We start from the raw sequence: 26,488 nt of genomic DNA on the forward strand, positions 1-26,488 counted from the left end.
CCCGACGCCGGTCGTCGTCTGGATGACGTCGGCGGAGGGGTGACCTCCCTCGACGCCGGTCGTTGCCTGGTTGACGACGGCGGAGGGGTCTTAGATCTCGATGCCGACCGTCGCCCGGTTGACGGCGGCGGAGTTCCCTTCCTCGACGTCGGCCGGTTGACGCCGGCGGAGGGGATTTAGACGATGGAACTGGATCCTTCGACGTCGACTTACCTGGTCTTCTCTTCGACGGCGAGCCACCGGTGGTTCTTTTCTCAGCGCCGAGCCCGACGCTGAAGGTGAAGGGTGTGAAGACTTCTTTCTGGAAGATGTATGAGTCTTCTTGGAGCCCTTCTTGGAGCCCTTCTTCACCGGAGATCTTCCTCTTGATGACCTATGAGCTAGGCCATAAATGCGAATCCTCTCCCTGTCCTTTAGAGTTCTTCCTGACAGGTGTTCACAATGAGGACAGGTGCCTGAATCATGATCTTCAGGCAGACACAGGATACAGACGTCGTGGTTGTCTGATCTGGCCTTGTTGCCACAAGAAGGACATTTGTCAAAGAGTGAAGGCATTCTCAGGAGAAAATGTTCACCAAACTGACTGAAAAAGACAGTATCTTTCTTGACTAGATGTTAAATGTCAAGTAAGAACAAAAAATTGTTAAAAGTGAAGAGTTTTTCTGTCAAAAAACAAAAAAAATAGTGGAGCTGTGTAACCAGGGTCCTTCTCTGAAGGAGCCGAAAAGAACAACTGACCTAACTGTCACCCCTGAGGCATGATGGGATACTGGGGGTCATAGGTGCCTTAACCACTTGGATGCTAAGGTGTTTTATGGCTTTGAATGTAATTTCCATTGAAGTCAATGGAAACTCCATGACGAGCTGGGCTCGTCATGAGCGTCGAAGGGGTTAAAGGCAAGGTGTCAGTTTATTGCAGTGCAGCTACAGGTTAGCTTTTCAGTCTTTTTAGACTGTTTGCAATGCAGCCTGGGAGCTTTCTATGCTTCCAGTGAGTTATGAGAATTTCTAATGCTTTCTGAGCATTAAAACAGTTTCTGAAACAAACCATATGTTGTTTTCTCCTGTTTATAATGCTTATTACTCATGTATGGTGGAAATTCTTTACAGCATATTTCAGCTCTGTTCTTTATTTGGCTGCTATTGCATATATATATATATATATATATATATATATTTATATTATATATGAGTGTATATATATATGTGGGGCACATATAATATAGTGTTTCCGGGGTCCCGCACATGGGCGGGAATATTCTAATGCTTATGACTTTGATGAGGATCCCCTGGAAGAGAATCTCTGTGGATACTGATCACTGGTTGCATTTCAAGCTGTCTGTGACTAGCATCAACCAACAAGTCAGAAAGCACTAGCAGAAAAATATTATATAGGGAAGTGTGTATAGACTTGTGCCATGTGGTCTGCAGGGATGTTCACCAGTCATACATAATGCCCAGGAAACAGACCCCAAAAAATCCACAACTTGCAATGGTCTGCATTAACACTAGATGGTAGTAGAGTATACAGCACCAACACATTCCACTAAACTTATGGTAGCAAATGTTTAGTACCTACCCAATAAATTGTGAATACATAAACTTCATGGAAGAATAATAAAAAGCAAAGCCAGGATCCAGCAATATCAGGGAAGTTACACAGGCCCCTGCGGCGCAGGTGGTGAGCCCACCCTTCAGCACCCCCTATTAACCCAAAAAGTCAATAAATATCTGAGATATGTGAGACTTGTGAGCACATGATCACATTCTGCAATGGGGTCCCACATCATTCTGCATTACGCCACTGAGCAACGCATTCCATAGTTTCACTTATTTGGAATTGCTTTAGCAGAGTTTCTAGACCATTGTTGCTAGCAGGTGAATCTTATAATGAGGAGCTGAACAAGAGTCAGAACTTCAATTTGATAATGACCTGCAATAAGGCAGCAGCATTCTGATGTCTTCCTGTAAAAAGGCTCAGCTGCACTCGGAGGAGAAGGGTCTCCAGAAGTTGAAAAGAGAGATGCTCTGATTTCATACTGCTCTCAGCTGCTTTCAGAAGGAACTGCAACATTCTGCCGCAAACATAATCTTTCCCATCAAAAGAGGTTTCCAAATTCAGAAACTGTAGGCAAACAAGACAAAGCTAACATTATTTTCTCAATACTGAAAATAGATTCAAACTATAGATCAATTAATAGAACAATCCATGAAAGAGTTCAACATTGTTGGCACCTGAATGTTTCTATAGGCTTTAGTGACATAAAAAGAGGATATCATGAGAAAGTGAGGTTTTCATGCAACTTATAGTTTGAAATGCCTATGAAATATTAGGAATTATTTAAATATTGCTTGTTGTAACATTAAGTAGCCATCACATTTACATGTTCTATTCGCTATATGCTTGCTTGACATCAAGGATTGTCATAACAGGACTGCCCATTAACAGTGTACAGTGCTGTAACTCATCAAGAACAGCTCCCTCTTACGACCAGACTTAAAAGGAGTCAACTTCACAGACAGTAACCGCTTCAACAGCAGTGTCACGTCTCGTCATGTAGCCTCTTTGGAAAAAAAGGCTTGATTTAAACAGTCAAAGTCGATGCCTTTCGTGGCCACCTAAGAGCACATTGAACAGACAACAATCAACATCAAGACTGGTCTCAAACTCAAGATGAAAATGACTACAGAAAACTCCATTAAGTCCTCAAGGCCAAAAAAGATTTAAGCAAAGTAAAACCCTGGATGTGGATCAGACATACGAAGAGGAGTTGGACATATCCATGCCGCTCGTGAAATTTCAATCCACCTGCCATTGAGCAAAGAGAATTTGACAAATATATGAATGTATCAGTACTCTTAAAGACAAATAAATGGTAATGTTTGATGTGATCCCGCCTTCAGAAATTTAGACTTGCTCAGTTTAACTGATTATCTATAGCCTTTGTACACAAGCGATGAATCTGTGGAGATCAGTGTAAATGTTGCAGTAATCGTGGCCTGAGACTTCTTGCTTCGCTTGATGGGTTTAAAAAAAGTGGTAGAATCTTCAGAACGGGGAAAGTTGGAAACAGACCTCTTCAACTACAGAATTGAGTCCCAGAAATCAAAACAAATTAGCAACAGAATGCAGAGTGAAGCTTCTAACATCTTATGGACCAGACAAGGTGAGACTTTGAAAGGATCTTTGGAGAGTGACCGCCCCTATATGCCATGCACTTGATCAGTGTAGGATCAGTAGTAAAAAAATAACTTATTTATGCATTTTTTTAATGAGCGTAATACTGTGCCTGCTTAAAGGTGTAGCCTACTCATCAAATGAAATGGCTTTGAGCGGAGAGTGGTTATACACTGCTAGGGATATGAAAAAAATATATTTTATTCATGCAAAACAGAAAATACTTGTTGCTCCAGATAATTTAGATTAAAGATAATTCTTTCATTTTGCAAGGAAAATCAAGTTCGGTTTAACTCTTTTGACATGATTTTTCTTTTCTTAGCAAAAAGGTAAAAACAAAAAACTAGAGCAAGTCAGGTGGCATACAATCTTGACAAAGTAGGACAGCGCACACAAAATGGGGGCAGCACTAATATGTAATGCTCACTATTTTTTACAGCCAGCAAGCATGAACGATCCACAAGTCGAAAACAGGAAACGGATGTGCCAGTGAAACTCTGGCGAATATTCAACATAACATGCCAATCAATTAAAAATTCTTTGAAGGGGGCGTGGCCAAGATGGCAGCGAGGTAGGACACGCTGCTCGCTCCTCTGCCACCCAGACCACCTTAAGCTGTAATTATCAGAGCCCCAGACCGCAATGCAACCGTCTGAGAAGCTCCAGAGGATCCGTGACCATGGGGCACACCATTTGTGAAGCACACTCACCTCGGACACCTACTAGCCAGGGAGCAGCAATCCATGCGGCAGACACATAAGAGAGTGGCCACCGTCAGCCTCTCTGCCTACAGTGGTCCGCGCTCTCTATCCTGCCACCTGCTCTCCTGTTCGAGGCCAGGATGGTATCCCCAGATATACTGTGAAGGACAGCCATTGATGCGAGTTTCCCACAACCGTGGGAATTTTTGCTTGCCTCGGTGATGGTAGAGGAGTAACCACCGGCACCTGGGTTCCTATGCTTTCGCCACAGGCCCTCCAACTTGCAGCAGTAGCCAGCCCCGATGGCATGGAGGAGAGCAGAGAGGCCCGTGAGGGTCATTGAGGTATGAGTATAATCCTACAGCGACCGCTACGACCTGAGAAAAATATAGCAGGTGTGGGGCCTCAGTAAAATAGTAGCTACCAAACTCTTCCCGCCGTGGGCCTTCAGCCAGCGAGGGGATCTCAGCCTGGGGCCCCTTATGACATTGGCGTGCCCTGGAGTCTGGGAGTGACTCAGGACGTTTGCGACCTAAAGCGACTTCTGGCGGTGTTGACGCTTGAAACCTCATAGGCAACTGGTCCCCCCACCCCAACATAGTGGTGGCCAGCATGAGGTCTTGCCCACAGTGAGGAGATCCTAGGGGACATCGAGACATCCTGGGGTGTCAGTCACACCACGCACAACAGAAATGCTCCCACAGACAGCCTTGTGGAGGTGTTGGCAGGGGGGCTAGCTCGGCTACTTGGCCCTCACCCTCTGCAGAAGGATTGGAGAACAACTCAGGGTCGTGTTGACATCATACCCAGAGCGCCATCCTGAGGTGGGCGGCTCCGGGCTTGTGTCCCAGCAGAAGCCATCTCTTGCTGGGCCCATGTGAGAAAGTGCCCTCTTACTTGCATTGTATGCCACAACGTTTTGCTTAATTGCTGATGTTTTGTTTGTGTTTCCGGGGAACCTGCTAATCAGGTACCCAGGGCCTATGTTCCTTCCCTAAAATTGCTTTAAGGCCGAAACCCAATTGGCATCTCTGGCCACAAGTCAGCCCCTACTAAATGGTACTACAAGTACCTAGGGCACTGTGGCCAGAGAAGGCCTCGAAGGGCTGCAGCACTTATTGTGCCACCCTAGAGGCCCTGTGGCCTGACACTCACACACAGCCTTTGCAGGCGGAGTGTCTTGGTGCAGAACAAAGTGAAGAGTCGAAATGGCACACATCCCTGTGTGCCATGCCCACAAACCACTGCCCTGCCATACATCAGTCATCCCTCTAGCTGGGTGACCTATGCCAGTGGAGAGGGTACCTCTGAGCTTCTCCAGACCATTTGCTGTACCCAGCAACTGGCCCCACCAGTCCTGACCCCCACTCTGGCAGGAAGACTGGGGGGAAAAACTACGTCAGGAAGGGGGGTGTGCCAGCCTGTGCCAACCCCACCCCTCAGGTGGGGGAGACTAGGTGAAGCACGACCCCGGACTCTGGCCATCTTGAAGATGGGGAGCCCTGCCAAATCACAGCTAGGCTCCTGCCCCACTCCCACAGGAGAGGAGCAGGCTAGGGGTGTACCCATCCCAGGACAGGGACCTATTGGTCCCTGTCTTTGCCCTACCTGTTACGCCCCCAAATTCAGTATTTAGGGGCTCCCTGAACCTTCCTTCCTTAGATCCAGATTACGAAACAAGAAAGAAGAAGAAGACATGCCGTGCAGCTGCTAAAAAGGGGAAGACACCAACTGATTTGGCCCCAGCCCTACCGGCCTGTCGACCCTCGAACCTGCTCCTGTTAAACCCTGGTGTCTCCAGTGGTCAGCAACCTCAAAAACCCCGGAGGAACTGACTGCCTTGTGACTCTGACTACCTGGGTCTCCCACGAGCAGTGGTACTGCTCAAAGCAAGTAACAAGCCCTGGCATCAGCCCCGAACCACGAACCCTGCACACTCTGCACCCGCCAAGCCTGGCCTGTGCTGGAGGGAACCAAGACCCTGAGGACGTCCCCCTGGCGATTCGGACTCGGAATCCAGTCACCAAGGACCCTCCTCGACGACCCCGATGACGCCTGCAGCCTCAGGACAAAGGACCCCTCCGACTGCGACCAGCAGGGGGTAAGATTTCCCGACCTCAAAAGACACCCCTGCACACAGTGCCCCACGGCCCCCTGTGCCCAACTCCTGGGTGCCTACCTAGCCTCCAAGATCCCAACTTATCCCTCGAAGTGTTGGTCGCTCCCGAAGATCCACCGTCCCAGAGCCTGCAGCCTTTGCTCCCTTTGCAGGATTGTGAGAAGTTGGCCTGACATGCAGTGCTCACTATTCTAGTGATCACTATGTATCAGTCCAAACAACCCTTATTGATGATTGGTTGTAAGTCAACCTTATAGACCAGCTATCCTAGTAGCATGGATACGAGCAGTCTAAGGCTAGGACTCTAGAGGGCGTGTTAAGCCAGCTGTTTTACCATCACATTACCCCTTGAACACCAAGTGAAAGGACACCACACAAGTTGTTATGAAAATAAATGTATATTTATTTCTAACAAGTCTACCCTGAGCTCTTTATGAGTCAGGGAGCTAAGCACAATACAAAACTCTTAAGAAAATACTTTAAGTCGCACAGTTTACACAAATGCCCGAGGGGCACGAAAAACCATATATTACAAAAGTGGAATGCAAATTACTAGCAGGTAAGTAACTATTCTCATAGACTTTAGAAACGCTAGTCCTACAATGCTAAACACTTAGATTAGTTGCAGGAGGCCTGTGGACGTCGTGTGCAGAGTGGGAACTCTCACGCGTAAGGCGGGAAAAAGTCTATGGAAGCTAGAACTCACAAAGTTACTGTTCTCGGGCGAACCCGACCAGCTGGGACGAAAACGGGAGTGGATCCGAACACTTGGAGTGTTGGACTATGCTGGGGCACCGGAGTGCTGGATTTACCTAGCCCAGGGGTGCGGCTGCATAGGGTTCAAGTTGCGTCGGAAACCCACGTTGACGGACCAGGAGCCTGAAGAAGAAGTTGCTGGCAGGCGGCCAGTGAAGAAAAGTTTGAAGAGATCCAAGCCTGGATCAGGGAAGAAGAAAACCTGAAAGCAGAGGGGACCAAGTTCTTGAATCACTAGCCAGTGATTAAGTGGGCACCAGGATGGCACCGGGCGAAGTCACCGCAGTCAGGTGAGTGGGCGCTGCTGGGCTCTGCAGTCTCTCGGACCAGGAGGCGTTGTCGGCGACCAGGATGGAGGTGCGAGCTGTCCCACGAAGGTTCTTGCTGTCGACGTCGCTGGACCCAGGATTGGGCAACAAGTCTTGGCAAATGCAAGGCCCACGCGGTGGACCTAAAATGGCGTCTTGAGGGGACCAGGAGGGTCCAGTGTGCTCCTCTGTTGGAGGGAAGCACGGGCTAGTCTGGAGCAACCAGACCAGCAGTGTTAGTTGTCGTGGAGCGTCGTGAGGGGGCCACTAGCCAACGGGCAAGCGACCTGGACAACGCGGTGAACAGCAAAAAGCAGAAGGGCCCCACGCCGATCTCGTGGATGCAGGGGGGCTGGACTTCGGTGCTGGAGCTGCTCAGGGTCGGGGCTTCTCTTACCCCAAGGCACTCAGTCGAGGGTTACTCAGGCGTCGTGCTGGACAAGCGTCGTGCAGTTCTGAAGATGGCCGGTCCCTCGAGGTCTCGTCACACCCACGGATCACAGCTGGGCTGATGATGTAGGTTGAGGTCAGAGGTGCCAGGGAAGCCGGTTCTCGTCGTGCTGGAGCAGTCTTGATCCGAAGGAGAGACTGGCAACAAACCGCGATTCTTGGTTGGTGCCTGCTGCTGCAGGGTGACTACTCCTTAGTCACAAGGGAGAAATCTTGAGAAGAGTCTTGAGTTCCTTCTTGTAGAAAGTTGGTTCAGGATTCAAAGATGATCTGATTTGGAAGGGGGCCAGTTCCTACCTTTATCCTGCAAAAAGGGGCTGCACGCGACTAAGTCCTGCCCTATGGGTGGGACTAGGAGGGGGGTGGTTACACCCCTCTCCTTTGGCGGGCTTTCCCCAGGCCAGGGGCTGGAGTGCCCCTGGAACTGGTTTCAGCCGGCCTATGCACAGTGAGCACCGGGGTGTCACTTGCAGTCACCTTCCTCTGAAGCCCTGCCTACCTAGGATACACAAAATCCTGTCTGGGACGGTGCTGGCACCGCCCCTGACAGGAAACCCTTTGTCCTTGCCTCCTGCTCTGGGAGGACTCCCAGCAGCAGGAGGGCAGACTTGTGTCTCGGTGGCAGCATCCATTTTGTGGAGCTGAGGCTATGTCCGACTTTAACCGGGGTTACAGGTTACATACATGTCGTGTCCCTCTAGAAGGGTGGAATGCTAACCCCGTCGCCAGAATTGGCGAGGGGTTAGTATTCCAATTCGTAGGACACCTTACTCGACATGTTTTGATAAAGCGATACCAGAGTTGGCATCTAACCGCGAGGATTATAATGCACTTAAGAGTATATGGTATGCAATATCATGGAAACGGCTAAGGGATGGATCCCGAAAGCCGCAGACAGGCTCAGCTCATGCCAGAGCACCATCTCACACGATTCCAAGCACTCTGCCTTTAGGATTGTTAAGGCCTGCCATAGGAGTGACTGATAGGAGATCTGTGTGTCCATTTAGGTTTAGATATAGGAATACTATATCTACAACAGAGGGTGAGTACACCACTCTGCCCCAGCTGTCAAGCAGCCAGTTGTGTCTGATTTAGTTAGTCAGCCCAGGGGTGGCATAATACATGCTGCAGCCCCTGGGAGACTTCTGGGTACACCTCAGCCCTGGGTACAGGGACTTGGAGAGGGCCCAGTGCCAATTCAGTACCTGAGTACAATTTGGATAGAGAGAACAGCTAGGCTGTGGGTCTGATTAGCAGGCCCACAGCCAGGGAAAGTCGTAAACCAGTGCAGCAAAAAGCAAAAATCTGGGTGATCATAGGATTGCAGACCCTACTCTCCTACATGACCCCCCCCCAAACTTTGGGACAATAAACTAACCTTGACCAGGTGAGTCTTCTTGCTCTAAGTGGAAATACCTGGAGAGCCAATCAGTATTGCTGTGATCAGTACCAGGTCTATGCTCCACTGTAAAATCCATCCCCTGTAGGGAAATGGACCACCTAAGCAGTTTGGGGTTTTCACCCTTCATCTGATTTAGCCACAAGAGGGGCTTATGGTCGGTCTGAATGGTGAAGTGAGTACCAAACAAGTAGGCCCTCAGCTTCTTCAGGGCCCAAACCACAGCAAAGGCCTCCCTCTCAATAGCTGACCAATTTTTCTCTCTGGGGGTCAGCCTCCTGCTAATGAAAGCAATAGGCTGGTCATTACCATCAAAATTCAGCTGAGACAGAACAGCTCCCACACCCAACTCAGAAGCATCTGTTTGGACAATGAATGGTTTGGAGAAGTCTGGACTCTTTAGGATAGGTGCTGTGCACATGGCCTGTTTTAGGTCATTGAATGCTTTCTGACAGCTTGCTGTCCACTGAACTTTCTTTGGCATCTTCTTGCTTGTCAGGTCATTAAGAGGGGTCACTATGGACCCATAATTTCTGACAAACTTCCTATAGTACCCAGTCAGGCCCAAGAAAGCTCGAACCTGAGTCTGGGTGATTGGAGGAGTCCAGTCCTTGATGGCCTGTATCTTACTCTCCAGTGGCTGAACCTGGCTTCCACCTACAAGGTGGCCCAGGTATACAACCTGTGTCTGCCCTATCTGGCACTTAGTGGCCTTGATAGTGAGGCCTGCCTTTTGCAGGGCCTCTAACACTTTCCTCAGGTGAACCAGGTGATCCTCCCAGGTGGAGCTAAAGACAGCAATATCGTCAAGATATGCTGCACAGAAGTCATCCAGCCCAGTGAGGACTTGATTTACCAACCTTTGGAAGGTGGCAGGGGCATTCTTCAACCCAAAGGGCATTACCACAAACTGATAATGACCACCAGGGGTAGAAAATGCTGTCCTGGGCCTGGCTTCCTCAGCTAACCTGATTTGCCAATACCCAGCTGTCAGGTCAAATGTGCTTAAGTAGTTGGCAGAAGCCAATCTATCTATAAGTTCATCTGCCCTTGGTATTGGGTGGGCATCAGTCTTAGTGACTGCATTGAGGCCTCTGTAGTCTACGCAAAACCTCATCTCTCTTACCACCCTGGGTGTGAGGCTTTGGCACTAGAACTACTGGGCTAGCCCAAGGGCTATCTGAGGGCTCAATGACTCCCAGCTCCAACATTTTCTGCACTTCTGTTTTGATGCAGTCTCTGACATGATCAGGCTGCCTGTAGATTTTACTCTTGACAGGCAGACTGTCTCCAGTGTCAACCTCATGGGTACACCAATCAGTTTGGCTGGGTGTCAGAGAGAACATATGTCTGAAGGATTGCAGGACTTGCCTGCAATCCTGTTGCTGATGTTCAGAGAGGCTGCCACAAAAGACAACACCATCTACTGATCCATCATCAGGATTCTGAGTGAGCAGGTCTGGGAGAGGGTCACTCTCTTCCTCCTGTTCCTCATCTGTGGCCATGAGCAAGCTCATGTCCTTCCTGTCGACATATGCCTTGAGCCTGTTCACATGGAGCACCCTGAGGGGGCTCATGGGGGTTCCATGGTCCACCAGGTAGGTGACCTCTCCCTTTTGCTCAATGATGGTGTGGGGCCCAGACCATTTGTCTTTGAGGGCTGCTGGTGCCACTGGCTCCAGTACCCACACCTTCTGCCCAGGCTGGTATACAGTCAGGACAGCCTTCTGGTCATGCCAAGCTTTTTGGAGTTCTTGGCTGGCCTCTAGGTTTTTGGATGCCTTCTCCATTTATTCAGCCATCCTGGAGCGGAGACCAAGTACATAGTCCACTATGTTGGTTGCAGGCTTTTTGAGAGGTCTCTCCCATCCTTCCTTCACCAAACACAGGGGTCCTCTCACAGGATGCCCATACAGAAGTTCAAAAGGGCTGTAGCCAACCCCCTTCTGTGGGACCTCTCTGTAAGCAAACAAGAGGCAGGGGATCAGGACATCCCATTTTCTCCTAAGAGTTTCAGGTAGTCCATGAATCATCCCTTTGAGGGTCCTGTTGAATCTCTCAACAAGCCCATTGCATTGTGGGTGGTAGGGTGTGGTGAACTTGTAGTTCACACCACACTCCTTCCACATTGCAGTCAGATATCCTGACATGAAGTTTGTACCTCTGTCAGAAACAACCTCCTTAGGGAAGCCCACTCTGGAGAACACTCCAACTAGGGCCCTTGCCACTACAGGTGCTGTAGTGGTCCTAAGTGGAATAGCTTCAGGATACCTGGTGGCATGGTCCACCACCACCAGTATAAACTTGTGCCCTGATGCTGTCTGGGGTTCCATTGGACCAACAATGTCAATCCCCACTCTTTCAAAGGGGACCCCCACCACAGGTAGTGGTATGAGGGGGGCCTTTGTTGTGCCACCTGACTTACCACTGGCTTGGCAAGTGACACAGGAGCGACAAAACTCCTTGGTATTCTCATTCATGTGGGGCCAGTGAAAGTGTGAGACAAGCCTGTCCCAAGTCTTTGTCTGACCTAAGTGACCTGCAAGGGGAATCTCATGGGCCAAGGTGAGAAGGAAACCTCTCAGAGACAAGGGGATGACCAGCCTCCTGGTTGCACCAGGCTTGGGGTCTCTTGACTCAGAGCACAGGAGTCCATCTTCCCAGTATACCCTGTGGGCACCTGTGGCATTCCCTGCAGCCTCAGCAGCAGCCTGCTGTCTGAGGGGTTCAAGGGAAGGGCAGTCTAACTGTGCCTTCCCCAGGTCTTCTCTGGAGGGTCCCCCCTGAGCCCAGAAACTCAACTTGATCAAGTTCAAGTTCTTTAGGCTCAGTTTCCCTCAGCTCTCTCAGATCAGCCTCCTCAGAGACTTGATCCTCAACCTGGGGCAAGGGGGAAGGCAAAGCCTTAACCCTACTGCTCTTCTTCTTGGAAGGTGTCTGGTCCATTCTTTCAGGATCCAGCACCTGTTCAGTGGGGCATCTTCTGGCCTGTGACCTAGTCACAGCAAGCACATGTGCTGGCAAGCCTAACATTTCCATGCGAGTCCTCTGCTCCACTTCTGACCATAGTGATGACTCCAAATCATTGCCCAACAAACAATCAACTGGGAGGTCTGAACTGACTACAACTTTCTTTTGACCCTTCACTCCACCCCAGGAGAAAGCCACAATCGCCATACTATGACTGGTAGTGACGTTGCTGGCATTGGTCACCAGGAAATCTGTACCTGGCATGATCTGTCCAGGGTCCACAAAGTTAGGTGTCACCATGGTGACACTGGCACAAGTGTCCCTATAGGCCTGAGCCATTTTGCCATTAATCAAAGGTGTCTGCCTGTATTTGCCCAAAGTATTGGGACTTATCTCAGGGGACATATCCATATCCCCTGTACAGACAAGGACAGCCTGAGTGAGTGTGCCAACTAAGTTGTCAGACTCCTCAGTTCCCAAGGTTAACCCAACTAATCCCTTGGGAGGTGCACTACCACTACTGACTGTACTAGGGGGTGCAGTTGCCTTAGAGGCTGTAGTGGTAGAGGTTTGCCCTCCTCTTTTGGTGCACTCACTAAACCAGTGAGACTTACTTTTACAGTACTGGCACCACCTTTTTGACTGGCCTTCTTCAGTCTTCTTTTTCTGCTGTGAAGCCTGACCCCCACCCTCTTTGGTTTGTTGGGGACCTGTTGAAGACTTCCGGTCATTTTGTTCATTCTTAGTGTTACCCTTCTGGTCTGCTTTCTTCGGACCACCCTGGTTCTGGTTCTGCTTGATCCTTGTTCTGACCCATTTGTCTGCCTTCTTTCCCAATTCTTGGGGAGAGGTCAGATCTGAATCAACAAGGTGCTGGTGCAACAACTGGTTCTGACAATTATTTAAAATTTGTTCTCTCATCATCAAATTATACAATCCTGTGTAATCAGTAACCTTGCTACCCAGCAACCAGCCCTCCAAAGCCTTAGTGGCACTATCCACAAAGTCAGACCAGTCCTGAGACTGAGTTTTCTGGGTGTCTCTGAACAGCAACCTGTACAGCTCAGTGGTTAAACCAAACCCATCAACCAGTGTATTTTTCAGGACCTGGTAGTCATTAGCATCCTCCACTCATTAGTGAGGAGCTTGTCTCTACCTTTACCATCAAAGGAGAGCCACAGTATAGCTGCCCACTTACTTTGGGGAATGCCCTGCACAGTGCAGGCCCTCTCCAAAGCAGCCATCCATTTCTGGATGTCATCCCCTTGCTTAAAGGGGGGCACTATTTTTGTCAGGTGTTTAGTGTCTAAACCCTTCTCTCTATCTCTTGGTAAATTGCTGCCACCAGTGGGAGCTAACCCACTCATCTGCTGCTCTCTTGCAAAGGCAAGCTTCTCTTTGGCCAGGGCAAGTTCTTCCCTTTCAATCCTCAGAGTAGCCTGTCTCATCCTAGCTTCATGCTCCCTTCTCTGAGGGGAAGTCAATCTCCTCTGGGGAGAGTTCCTTCTCATCTGAGAAGAGGCATTAGAGTGCAGAGATCTATTGGAGTCCCTAGAAAGAGATCTCTCTCTCCTAACTCCAAGGTTAGGCCTACTTAGGGTCAGTACTGGGGGTCCCCCAGATCCTAGCCCAAGCAAGTCTATGTTGGCCCTAGTTAGTCTTCTGACTACCTCAAGACCTCTGTCTACCTCATCCCCAGAGAGTTCCTCAGGCTCCTCCTCCTCAACTGCATTTACAGTGTTGTGGAGGTCTGGATCACCAAGGTGCCCCTCTAAGGCTGGCATATTCCCCTCTCCCTGAGATGCTTTACTAGTATCATAGGTCTCTAAGAGATCCAACAGGAAGGGAGTGGTGGGGTTAGCCCCCTGTTTCAATTTCCTGGAGGTACACAAGTGTCTCAACTCCTGGAAATTGAGAGCTGCATATCTTGAGCTGACCTGTGGAGGGTCAATCACCACAAGAGGGGTCCCTGAGGACTCTCCCTGGGTAGACATGCTTTTCTAGTGAGGTGTAAGTGGTGCACTTACCTACACTATATGTTTGCCTACTGATCCCTTGCTAGAGTTGTAGTTTAGGGTGTGCTAGGCCCTAGGAGCTACAACAGCTGGTTCAGTAGAACTCAGAGTATTCTAAGCTAAGTTATATGTACCTTTAGTACTTATGTGATCTTTCACAATGATATTCTTAGGATATGTGTGGTAAAACAACAGCAAGCTCAAATCCCAACCGCTGCTCACCAATGTGAGAAGTTGGCCTGACATGCAGTGCTCACTATTCTAGTGATCACTATGTATCAGTCCAAACAACCCTTATTGATGATTGGTTGTAAGTCAACCTTATAGACCAGCTATTCTAGTAGCATGGATACGAGCAGTCTAAGGCTAAGACTCTAGAGGGCGTGTTAAGCCAGCTGTTTTACCATCACATTACCCCTTGAACACCAAGTGAAAGGACACCACACAAGTTGTTATGAAAATAAATGTATATTTATTTCTAACAAGTCTACCCTGAGCTCTTTATGAGTCAGGGAGCTAAGCACAATACAAAACTCTTAAGAAAATACTTTAAGTCGCACAGTTTACACAAATGCCCGAGGGGCACGAAAAACCATATATTACAAAAGTGAAATGCGAATTACTAGCAGGTAAGTAACTATTCTCATAGACTTTAGAAACGCTAGTCCTACAATGCTAAACACTTAGATTAGTTGCAGGAGGCCTGTGGACGTCGTGTGCAGAGTGGGAACTCTCACGCGTAAGGCGGGAAAAAGTCTATGGAAGCTAGAACTCACAAAGTTACTGTTCTCGGGCGAACCCGACTAGCTGGGACGAAAACGGGAGTGGATCCGAACACTTGGAGTGTTGGACTATGCTGGGGCACCGGAGTGCTGGATTTACCTAGCCCAGGGGCTGCGGCTGCATAGGGTTCAAGTTGCGTCGGAAACCCACGTTGATGGACCAGGAGCCTGAAAAAGAAGTTGCTGGCAGGTGGCCAGTGAAGAAAAGTTTGAAGAGATCCAAGCCTGGATCAGGGAAGAAGAAAACCTGAAAGCAGAGGGGACCAAGTTCTTGAATCACTAGCCAGTGATTAAGTGGGCACCAGGATGGCACCGGGCGAAGTCACCGCAGTCAGGTGAGTGGGCGCTGCTGGGCTCTGCAGTCTCTCGGACCAGGAGGCGTTGTCGGCGACCAGGATGGAGGTGCGAGCTGTCCCACGAAGGTTCTTGCTGTCGACGTCGCTGGACCCAGGATTGGGCAACAAGTCTTGGCAAATGCAAGGCCCACGCGGTGGACCTAAAATGGCGTCTTGAGGGGACCAGGAGGGTCCAGGGTGCTCCTCTGTTGGAGGGAAGCACGGGCTAGTCTGGAGCAACCAGACCAGCAGTGTTAGTTGTCGTGGAGCGTCGTGAGGGGCCACTAGCCAATGGGCAAGCGACCTGGACAACGCGGTGAACAGCAAAAAGCAGAAGGGCCCCACGCCGATCTCGTGGATGCAGGGGGGCTGGACTTCGGTGCTGGAGCTGCTCAGGGTCGGGGCTTCTCTTACCCCAAGGCACTCAGTCGAGGGTTACTCAGGCGTCGTGCTGAACAAGCATTGTGCAGTTCTGAAGATGGCCGGTCCCTCGAGGTCTCGTCACACCCACGGATCACAGCTGGGCTGATGATGTAGGTTGAGGTCAGAGGTGCCAGGGAAGCCGGTTCTCGTCGTGCTGGAGCAGTCTTGACCTGAAGGAGAGACTGGCAACAAACCGCGATGCTTGGTTGGTGCCTGCTGCTGCAGGGTGACTACTCCTTAGTCACAAGGGAGAAATCTTGAGAAGAGTCTTGAGTTCCTTCTTGTAGAAAGTTGGTTCAGGATTCAAAGATGATCTGATTTGGAAGGGGGCCAGTTCCTACCTTTATCCTGCAAAAAGGGGCTGGCACGCGACTAAGTCCTGCCCTATGGGTGGGACTAGGAGGGGGGTGGTTACACCCCTCTCCTTTGGCGGGCTTTCCCCAGGCCAGGGGCTGGTGTGCCCCTGGAACTGGTTTCAGCCGGCCTATGCACAGTGAGCACCGGGGTGCCACTTGCAGTCACCTTCCTCTGAAGCCCTGCCTACCTAGGATACACAAAATCCTGTCTGGGACGGTGCTGGCACCGCCCCTGACAGGAAACCCTTTGTCCTTGCCTCCTGCTCTGGGAGGACTCCCAGCAGCAGGAGGGCAGACTTGTGTCTCGGTGGCAGCATCCATTTTGTGGAGCTGAGGCTATGTCCGACTTTAACCGGGGTTACAGGTTACATACATGTCGTGTCCCTCTAGAAGGGTGGAATGCTAAACCCGTCGCCAGAATTGGCGAGGGGTTAGTATTCCAATTCGTATGACACCTTACTCGACATGTTTTGATAAAGCGATACCAGAGTTGGCATCTAACCGCGAGGATTATAATGCACTTAAGAGTATATGGTATGCGATATCATGGAAACGGCTAAGGGATGGATCCCGAAAGCCGCAGACAGGCTCAGCTCATGCCAGAGCACCATCTCACACGATTCCAAGCACTCTGCCTTCAGGATTGTTAAGGCCTGCCATAGGAGTGACTGATAGGAGATCTGTGTGTCCATTTAGGTTTAGATATAGGAATACTATATCTACAACAGAGGGTGAGTACACCACTCTGCCCCAGCTGTCAAGCAGCCAGTTGTGTCTGATTTAGTTAGTCAGCCCAGGGGTGGCATAATACATGCTGCAGCCCCTGGGAGACTCCTGGGTGCACCTCCGCACTGGGTACAGGGACTTGAGAGGGCCCAGTGCCAATTCAGTACCTGGGTACAATTTGGATTAGAGAGAACAGCTAGGCTGTGGGTCTGATTAGCAGGCCCACAGCCAGGGAAAGTCGTAAACCAGTGAAGCAAAAAGCAAAAATCTGGGTGATCATAGGATTGCAGACCCTACTCTCCTACAAGGATCCTCATTGAACAACATTGAGCGCCCGACGGCTCAAAAGCACCCTGCACCCAGCGGCCCGAATGCCCCTGGCAGTGCAACCTGTATCCTATTCTACTTCCCCATTTGCCCTGAGCAAGTGACCAGGAGCCCAGCTCCCACAGCCGCGTGGCCTCCTAGCCAGTAGCCACCAACTGAAGGCCCCCTGCCTCTCATTGGATAACATTGGACCTAACTACGTCTGCACCCCGCCGCCTCTGTGCCGCTGAGGGTGCGCTAACTGTACCTACCTGACCCTGGGGGACCCCTGAGTCTATGCCCAGAACCTTAACTTCACCAGCCGAGTACTTACCTGAAAACCGACGACTCCGGTTCCTGCCATAGGATAACATTGGCTGGTTTGACTCGAAAAATCTTCTAAGTATGAAGTTTTGAAACTTTAAAATATTCATCTAAAATCAGCCGAATACCGAATTTCGAACTACCCACCTGTGATCAGGAGAGAAGCCAGTACTGTACCTTATAGCCCAGTACTGAACTGCAAAAGTAATCACAATCGTGTTTGCTAGTAATCTAAATGTCTGCCATAGGAAACCATTGACTGTTTTCTGTGAAATTTCTTTTGTGTCTACTTTTGAAAATTACAAATATTCCTTAAAAATTGGCCTAGAGTTCAGTCCTTGAGTGTGTGAAACCTTTTGCTGACTGAGTGTGTACAACAAATGCTTTACACTGTCCTCTGGTACTGCCTTACTGCTTGACCAAGCTACCACTTTAGAGAGTAAGGTCACACCTGGCTTTAACCTGTTATTCCTCTGGGGTTTGTGGACTCAATACACACTCTACCTTATTCTGGTCCAGTATATATAGAGCCACTTTCTCACACTTCCCAACACTTAACTTCCCAACTTACCTCTCCAAGTGGTAGTCGCATTCAGAAGTCCTTAGTCTCCATGCCTGCAGTGCTTTTGCAAACCTGAGGTTTTCCATTGAAAACAGGGCACCGGACGTCGAAACAGCACTCTGCACCCGGCCGCCCCAGTGCCACTGAGGGTGCACCTTTTGTGCTACTTTGTTTCCCCATTTGCCCTGACCTTAACCCTAGTAGCTTTGCTCCCACAACCCAGTGGCCTGCTTGCCAGCAGCCACCAACCGGAGGCCCCCTATTCCCCATGGATAACAATGGCCTCAACACTCTGCACCCAGCCGCCCTACTGCCGCCGCTGAGGGTGCAACAACAGTGCATCACAGACCCTGGGAGACCCCTGCATCTAACCCCAGAACGTTAACACCTACAGTCGATTACTTACCTGTGAACTGATAACCTGTTTTTCCTCCATAGGATAACATTGACAATTTTCTTACAAAAAGTTTCTCTGTGTGGAGTTTTGAAATCTTAAGATATTCTTGAAAAACCATGTGAATAACCAAAACGTAATTACTTACCTGTTTACAGGAAATGTCCCAGTGCTGAATCTAGGTATCCAGCAGTGAGTTAGCAAAGTAATGTAAAAAGTAACTTACCTGTAATTTACTGAAAAAGCCTATTCATTGCAATGTACTGTATTTGCTAAGTGTTGCAACCTGCAGCCCCCCCCCGTAAATCAAACAAAGTACAAGATCTATTGCATTTTCATACTGTTCGATATTTAGCAACTTATTACTGAAAAGTATTTTATGCTTACCTGTGCCAAGCTTGCTTGGTTCTAAATATAAACAGTATATTTTTTTATACAAAAACAATTGGCCTAGAGTTCAGTTGAGTGTGTGAATTCATTTGCTGACAGTGTGTACATCAAATGCTTAACACTGTCCTCTGATACTGCCTTACGGCTCGACCACTCTACCATAAATAGAGAGTAAGGTTCTATCAAACTTTAACCTCTGCCTACCTCTGGGGTCACTTGGTCTCTATACACACTATACCTCATTTTGGTGTAGTATATATAGAGGCAGTTTCCTACAGCCCAGTTTGAGTTGGGGGTGCAGTGGGTAAAGAGCCCGGCAAGGGGTATTGCAGTGTACGTTCATCTGACCCAGCCCTTGCGGAATCCTAGCTTGTGCTCTGGGGGCCCGGCGAGCCTCTGGGTCCTCTACTGCCACCAGCCCTCACATCGGAGTGCCTCCTTGAGATGCTTTTAGAAGCAGCCAGTACATGGGGGAAGGGGGATGTCTGAAGTTTACCCATGTCAAACCACTTGAGAGCAACAGCTGCCCAGTGGTTCAGGCATGTGTACATGACTTCCAGACCAAAGATAGGGGTCTACCAAGACAGTTCTGCACTCACCCTACTGGGCCACAGAGACTTAAAATCTTTCATCAAATTGTTGCGCTCCAGGGTGGTCACCTAGACCACTGGGTGGTCCAACTGTTCCAACCTCAGACCCTGGAGGAAGCGCGTTGCATCTTGTATCTTCCCTGGGATTCGCCTGCCCACTCCACACCCAGATCCCATCGGGGTTCCCCACTGTACTTCACTACGACAGAAAGCAGGTCCCAGGATGGTTGTTTCGAGTCCAGTGAGGACCTGGCCTGGCAGTTCGGGCTGGACTGTTCTCCGGAGGAACAGGGTCAAGACCGATTTGCATATGGCTTGGTCCAAACTGGGGTGGCATAGCGAGCAAAAACGATGGATTAAACTTAGATCTCTTGACTGGGGTGAGTGGTTGAAAAGTTTTAGCACTCGGTACATCATCTTATGTTTAAAACATAAGTTCCCACGCACTGGCTCAAAGGAGCATGCGCAGGAATGTCAGGCAGTCCCGGATAGTATGACTTCTGGTCAAGGTAAGACCTCAGAGTGACCACAATCACCTATCGCTACTGATGAATCTAATTCAAGCTTAAGCCCAGGGTTTACTCTATTCTGCTCTGAGGCAGCAGCGGTCTAGTTGGAGGTTTGTTTCTTACATGGGCTATACACTACTACTACAAACAGACTATGCCCCACTTCCGGAATCACTTTGTTAAAGGACATGCTCATCATTTAGTTTTATTCCTAATGTTTAGGGTTTGGTATTCTTCACTCCTTCCAATGTTGCAAGTTACACACAACCTCATCTACGATTTGGGACATGGTGGCAGGCCCCTGGGAGGGCTCTGCTCCCCCTGGGACCTGGGAAAAGCATATTGGGGAAGAGGGGGCATCAGAGCAGATATACTTTTTCAGCCCAATGGAGATTAAAGTTACCTCCCTCAATGTCCTAGGCCTTAATAACCCAATCAAACGGGATAATGTTCTCTCTCCTGGAATGATTGGGCAGTGACATTTGCCTCCTTTAGCAAATGTATCTTATTCCCAGGGATGTGGACAGTATGAAATTTTGCTTGTTTCCCCTCCAACTGTGGTCCACCAGGCCAGCGAAGGATGGCACTGTGATCCTTCTTTCCCGGACATTCCAAGGCAGGGTTCTGAATAAAGGAAAAGATTAAAAGGACAGTTGCGTGCATAACGTATGCTAGGGGACCCTCTGCATATTACAATCACCGCCCTGTATGCACCCAATGAGCAGCAAGAAAAATTAATTTTAGGTGCCCTCACTTCAGTCTTGAATTCACCTGACGCAGCCATCATAGTGGGGAGTGACCTCAACCTTGTCATGGACAGAACCGGACTGATCTAATTCGCGTTTCGGTCAGTCTGGAGCATGCTTGATCAAAGGATTATGATGGTTGGGCGACTGGCCTGGTGGACATGCGACGACTTTCTAATTCCCAAATTCAGGATTACACCTTTTGCTCTACCGCACACAAAATATATGCTCATATTGATTACTTCCTAGCCTCCCCTGCGTTTCAACCTCTGGTCCAAGATGTACACATCGACCACATGTGTCTCTGATCATGCCCCTATCTCGGTCATCCATCTGGACCAGAGTGGCACCAGGCCTTCTTGGTGGTGGCTTCAGGATAGGCTCCTCCATTCTCGAGACCACGGGAGCAGTGGTGAAAGGGGTGAGAGCTTACTAGCTCTGGATCAAAGACACCGGAGAGACATCTGTGGCCTCTCTATGGGAGGCCCTGAAACTGTTTTTTAGAGGGGAGCCAATAGCTATATCGGCAGCTAACAACCGCTTAAGGAAAAAGAAGCCGAAGTCGTTTGGTGCCTGTAACCAGTCTAGCCGCAGCGTTCAGTGATGCCCTTAGTGGAGCCAGGGCGTATTTGGGATGGCCACAGAGCATAGAGCAGCACCGAAATACTCTGGCTGCCCTCTCGGACCATGCAGCCGTGGTGACAGTGTCACTCCCACCCCTGAAGCAGCCCGTAGACAGTGGAGACTAAGACGCGCTCCTCCAGTGCCAGCAGGTTGTGGACCAAATAAAACAAACCATAGGGGATTTTCCTTCCCATAATGACATCCCCGAGACTAGTATATATATCCAACCTATGGGGGTTGGGGGCGGGGGGGGGGGGGGGGGGGTTTGAGGGGTTGTGCGGGTTTAAAGCATTGCTCCGCAGCACTTTCATAGCGATCTCGGAAGCAGAAAATAGACTGAGGAAGGAAAAGAGATAGCCTCTCCTTACAGATCAGGGTATTGGAAAGCATACATCAGAGGACGGGAGCTCCTAGGGTGTGGCAGCAGTTGTCGTGCCCATCTAGCGGTTCTGAATATGAACGGGTGGAATACGCTGCTCTCAGATTGCGGCATGCCTTCTATGTGTTGGGGGGGGGGGGGGGACAAGTGCGCGCGGTTATGGGCAAATATACTCATGGAATAGCGACAGCATCCAGACGATCAGGGATGCAGAGGGACAGTTGGTGTTGGATGACGATGCAATAGAGGAGGCTTTTCGGGATTTTCACAAGAGGCTCTATACAAGTCAGTCACAGGACGAGGGTGACCGCACAGGACGAGGGTGACAGCCCTAGCTACTTACAATGTGTGCAGACACCAAGGCTCACGCCAGAGAAAGCTGCGGCCCTGGAGGCGGAGATCTGTATTAAAGAAGTAATCTCAGCCATTTCTCAGTTAAAACTAGCTAAGGCCCCGGACCCCGACTGCTTCACGGCCACCTTCTACAAAGCCTTCTGCCCTGAACTAGGTCCTCCCTTGACTGGATTATTCAATTCCTTTGCTGCCATTGGTGCCATCCCGGCCTCCATGGTAGTGGCAGTTATAACAGTCATCCCCAAGCCAGGGAAGGATACTACATACTGCAGTGCATACAGGCCCATCTCGCTGCTCAATATCGATTTAAAAATTTACACGGGTATCTTGGCTCAAAGGCTGGGGCCATACATGCTGGCCTTAATTGACCCCGATCAGGCCGGCTCCATACCTCAAAGGCAGACTAGCGACAACACTAGAAGGGTTCTCCATGTTATAGATCAAGCTTACAGGTTCCCAGGCATTAAATGCTTGTGGCAATCGATACAGAGAAAGGCGTTCAAAAGGGTGCACTGGCCCTATCTGGAGACGGTAGTGTTTCACTTCGGTTTTGGGGAACGCTTCCGCACACAAGTCTTAAATTGCCCTGGCCTGCCCACGGCCGCTGTATGAGTCAAAGGGCTTCAGTCGAACCCACTTCCAATAGTGCAAGGTACGCGGCAGGGATGTCCTTTATCACCCCTGCTCCCTCCCCCCCCCCTCCACACACTGTGGAACGTCCTAAGGGAGAATATCCATTCCAATGGTCCGCAGACACAATCCCCCACCTGGGTGTGGGACTGGCTGCCACGACGCTAGCCACAGCTGACACAAATTAATCTCACTTAAGCAGGTGCGCTCCAACATACTTAAATGGAAACATCATCAGATATCCTGGTTAGGCAGGATAGCAGCCACTAAGATGACCCTCCTCCCTAGAATGTTGTACCTGGTCCAGACACACCCCCTGCACCCACCACTGGGTATGATCCCCTAATTGCAAGCGTAAATCATGACCTTGATATGGCAGGGCAGAGTTTTTTTTAACCACCTGACTAAGGCGGATTGGGCATACCTAACCTCCAGCTGTACTTCAAAGCAGCCCAAATAAGACACCTAGTGGAATGGAACCGAACTGAATCCGGCAAGCATTTGTAATTCCAAGACAGGGCTATGGCGGGTACCTTGCTGATGAAGATCCCATTCTTGTGTAATGCCCAAAGCTGCTGTAGTCTTTATGTCTTGAACATCACAAAGACAACCATGTCGACATGGGACCAGAGTAAATTTAGACACAAACTCATGACCTTTCCGTCCCCCCTGACCCCACTGTTCGGCAACCCGGGCTTTGAGCCAGGGCTAGGGTAAGCAACCTTCCAAGTATGGCGTTAGTCTGAATGCTTCTCCATGGGCCATTTTTTTTATGTTCAGGGGGTCCTCTCGTTCTCACTAATTAAAGCACACTTTGGCATCCCTGTGACACAACGCATGCAATACCTACAGCTTAGGCACTGTGTCTTGCAGTCGCACAAGAGAGGCAGCTAGTCGAGACCTTACTACTTACGAGCGATGGCTCTCGTCTAAGTCCTCAGACAGGGGAATAGTCTCAGATTTGTATAAGCTGCTGAACGCCAGAAATTCACATACATATCACTGTGGACGTGGTAGATGGGAAAAGAATACTGGCAGACCCCTTAGCAATAAGGAGTGGGAGAGCATATGTTACAGGGCACGCCTCACGGCCAGCAATATGGCACTGACTGACTCACAAAAGTGACCACGTATTGGTACTACACACCAGAACGGGTACATAAGATCAATCCAACAGCTAGTGCACTCTGCTGGAGGAATTGTGGGGGAACTGGTACATTGCTCCACATTCAAAATTACTGGTCACACATATTGGATGATATTTATAAGCATCTGGAGACGCAGCTGCTCCGTTTTCCAGCACACATTATACTAGGAGTGCCAGACCCACTGGCATACCCACTAAAGTCTAAGAGGTGTCGTCTGATAGGATTGGTGCTAGGCGCAGCCATGCAGACCATCCTCACGCACTGGAGGACCCCACAGGCCCCCCCCCACATACCAGTTGGCCAACACGCCTGTGGCACATCCTAGGCATGGTAAAAATAACACTCACTCGCTGGTAGTGGTGCCACCTTTCGGGAAGCATGGCTTGCCTTCCTAGCTATCCTGACACAGGAATTACGCGAGCTCACATGACCTAAACACGTATGCTTGCTGCGACTGCCAGAAGACGGGGCACCACCCACTTAGAGCTAACCTTGGGGAGTGCTGTTCTTAAATCCAGGCAGGGTGGTTTGGAGGCAGGGTGGTTTGGAGGCAGGGTGGGGGAGGGAGAGGTTGGGGTTTAGTCCTTTTTATTCTCATTTGTTGTATATATGTTCTGAAGCAGAGGCTGTAAGTAGCCCACGAAGACAGCTTACTGTTTGCTGGCAGTGCTTTTGGCTTTGTCTTTGTCATTTTCTTGTTCGGTCTTGAATACATCAATAAAACAGATTCAAACCATAAAATGTTGTGTCATTCTTACTTAACCAACTTTCCAAATCCTTTGCAGTCACGGAGGCCAGCTCCGAAACTATGCTAGAGGCATCTATCTCCATTGAGGCATCTATCTCAGTCATCCATAAACCTGTGAAAGAGCGCGGCACGCGGGTCTTATAGGCCTATCTCCCTTCTCAACGTAGATGCCAAGCTGTTCACCAGCATCCTCGCCCACCGCCTCAACCCTCATATCACAATCTCAACCAGGCCAGGTTCATCCCCATTCGCCATTACGAGGAGAACACCAAGAATATCCTGCATCTTATGGACAAGATCCATCGATCACTAAAGGAGACACTCCAGTCCATTGACGCAGAAAAGTCGTCTCATAGGGTCCACAGAGTAGGAAGCTGGCTCTGTATATTACATACATGAATGAGTTACAGTGTGCACAGAGTCCAGTGGAACCCCAAAAGTAGGCAGAGGTAAAAGTAGACCGCAACTTACTCTTATTTGTGGTAGTGTGGGCGAACAGTAAGGCTTTATCAGAGGGTAGTGTTAAGCATTTGTTGTACACACCCAATCAGTAAATGATGCTACACACACACAAAGACTGAACTCAGACCAATTTGTTTGTATCAGATATATTTAGTTATTTTATTTCTAAAGCCAAGCGTGGTTCAGGTAAGTGGAATATATGCTTTACAAAATCTTATGTAATGTTTTACAGTTGAATGCAGGTTCATATGCAAATTAAGTTAACGGTTTGAAGGTAAGTACAAGTTTGTGGTAGTTGGTATTCTAGGGTTAGAACCAGAGTTCCCCAGTGTCAAGGATGCACTCTCAGAACACCTTCAGCAACACTAGGGCAGCCAGGTGCAGAGTGCTGAGGTCCATTGGTACCGAATGGGGGATAGCGGTTGGTGGCTGCTGACGAGCAGGCAATAAGGTTCCAGGAGACGTTGGGGAGTCCTGGAGGGGTCAACCCAAAGGTGGACCCAGAAGCTAGAGTGCTGGGGGACCTCACTGGGCCCCTCGAACTCTGGCAGTAGGTGACGGGTGCAGTGGTGGTTCCGGGAGTCGCATTTCTTTGTCCCCAGCAGGCTCAGAGTCTGTCTTAAGAGTGTCTATTGAAGGTGCATGAGCACAGAGCACAGTACCCTTGCAGTGTCTATACCAATTCTTAGACATTGTAAGTGCAGTAATGCCATTAAGAATATATTGTATTGTAATTGCATTTATATAGCGCTTACTACCCCTGACGAGGCATTGAAGCGCTTTTTCGGCGAGGACCCATAGAGGATTAGTGTTGAATTAGTATAGTGAAACATGCAAGTACATTTTAAGTGGTGGATAGGTTAGACCGTTATTTGGAATGTAAGCAGAAGGATAGAGGAGGAAAAATGGTTTGTATTTATATAGCACTTGTTACCCCTGATGGGGTGTTGAAGCACGCTCTTCAGGAAGCCCATAAAGGATTAGTTATGAATTAATATGGTGAAATATGAAGGTAATTTCAGTGGTGGATATTAGTCAGTTATTTGGAGTTAGAAGGATAGCGGAGGGATAAAAGGGGAAGAAAGGTTTGCATTCATATAGCACTTGTTACCCCTGATGGATGTTGAAGCACTTTCTGGCGAGTAGCACGCAACTCCAGAACCCATAAGGAGTATAGTAAAATATTAAATAATTTGAGCAGTGGATATGTTATTCAGTTATTTGGGTAGAGAAGGGTAGGTGGCGGGCTAGTGAAGGGAAAGGGGTTTGTATTTATATAGCGCTTGCTACCCCCGATGGGGTTTTGAAGCGCAAGTAGCATGCTACTCTGGAACCCATCAGGATTAGTGTTGAATTAGTATGGTGAAACATGAAAGTAATTTTAGTGGTGGATAGGTTAGTCAGTTATTTGGATTGAGAAGGGTTGGGGAGGGGTAGAAAAGATGGAATTGTTTAGAAAGGTTTGTTTCGGGGGATCGGTATAGAAAAAGAGGTGTCCGATGATGCAAGGAGGGGTAGAGTAGGAGAGAGTCTAGAAAGGGTTATTTTGGGGATCATAGTAGTGGTATGGGGTTTGGGATAAATGAGAGAGTGCATGTAGATGATATATTGATAGATGTATAGGATGAGAGATAGGGTAGTGCACTGGAAAGAGTAGTAGAAAGAAGTTTGAGATGAGTCAGAAGGTTGGGCTAGAAGATAGATTGAGCGAAGTATAGGCTGAGTAATAGGAAAGTGCATTGGAAATACTAAATTAGAAGAAAGTGATAAATATATTGATCCATAAGTACATTGAAAGTATATA

At 49.1% G+C, this 26,488-nt stretch overlaps 1 protein-coding gene across 1 annotated transcript in view; it reads right to left on the minus strand.

The window, feature by feature from the left end:
- Window positions 1–26,488, minus strand: part of ZFC3H1 (zinc finger C3H1-type containing) — an 830,061-nt gene that overhangs the window by 383,391 nt on the left and 420,182 nt on the right. Inside the window, exon 23 of the mRNA XM_078673923.1 lies at window positions 1,934–2,125. Coding sequence (XP_078530049.1) covers window positions 1,934–2,125 — 192 coding nt within the window. The remainder of the gene's footprint in view (window positions 1–1,933; window positions 2,126–26,488) is intronic.

Source organism: Lissotriton helveticus, chromosome 1_1 (assembly GCF_964261635.1).
Source record: "Lissotriton helveticus chromosome 1_1, aLisHel1.1, whole genome shotgun sequence".
NCBI lineage: Eukaryota > Metazoa > Chordata > Amphibia > Caudata > Salamandridae > Lissotriton > Lissotriton helveticus.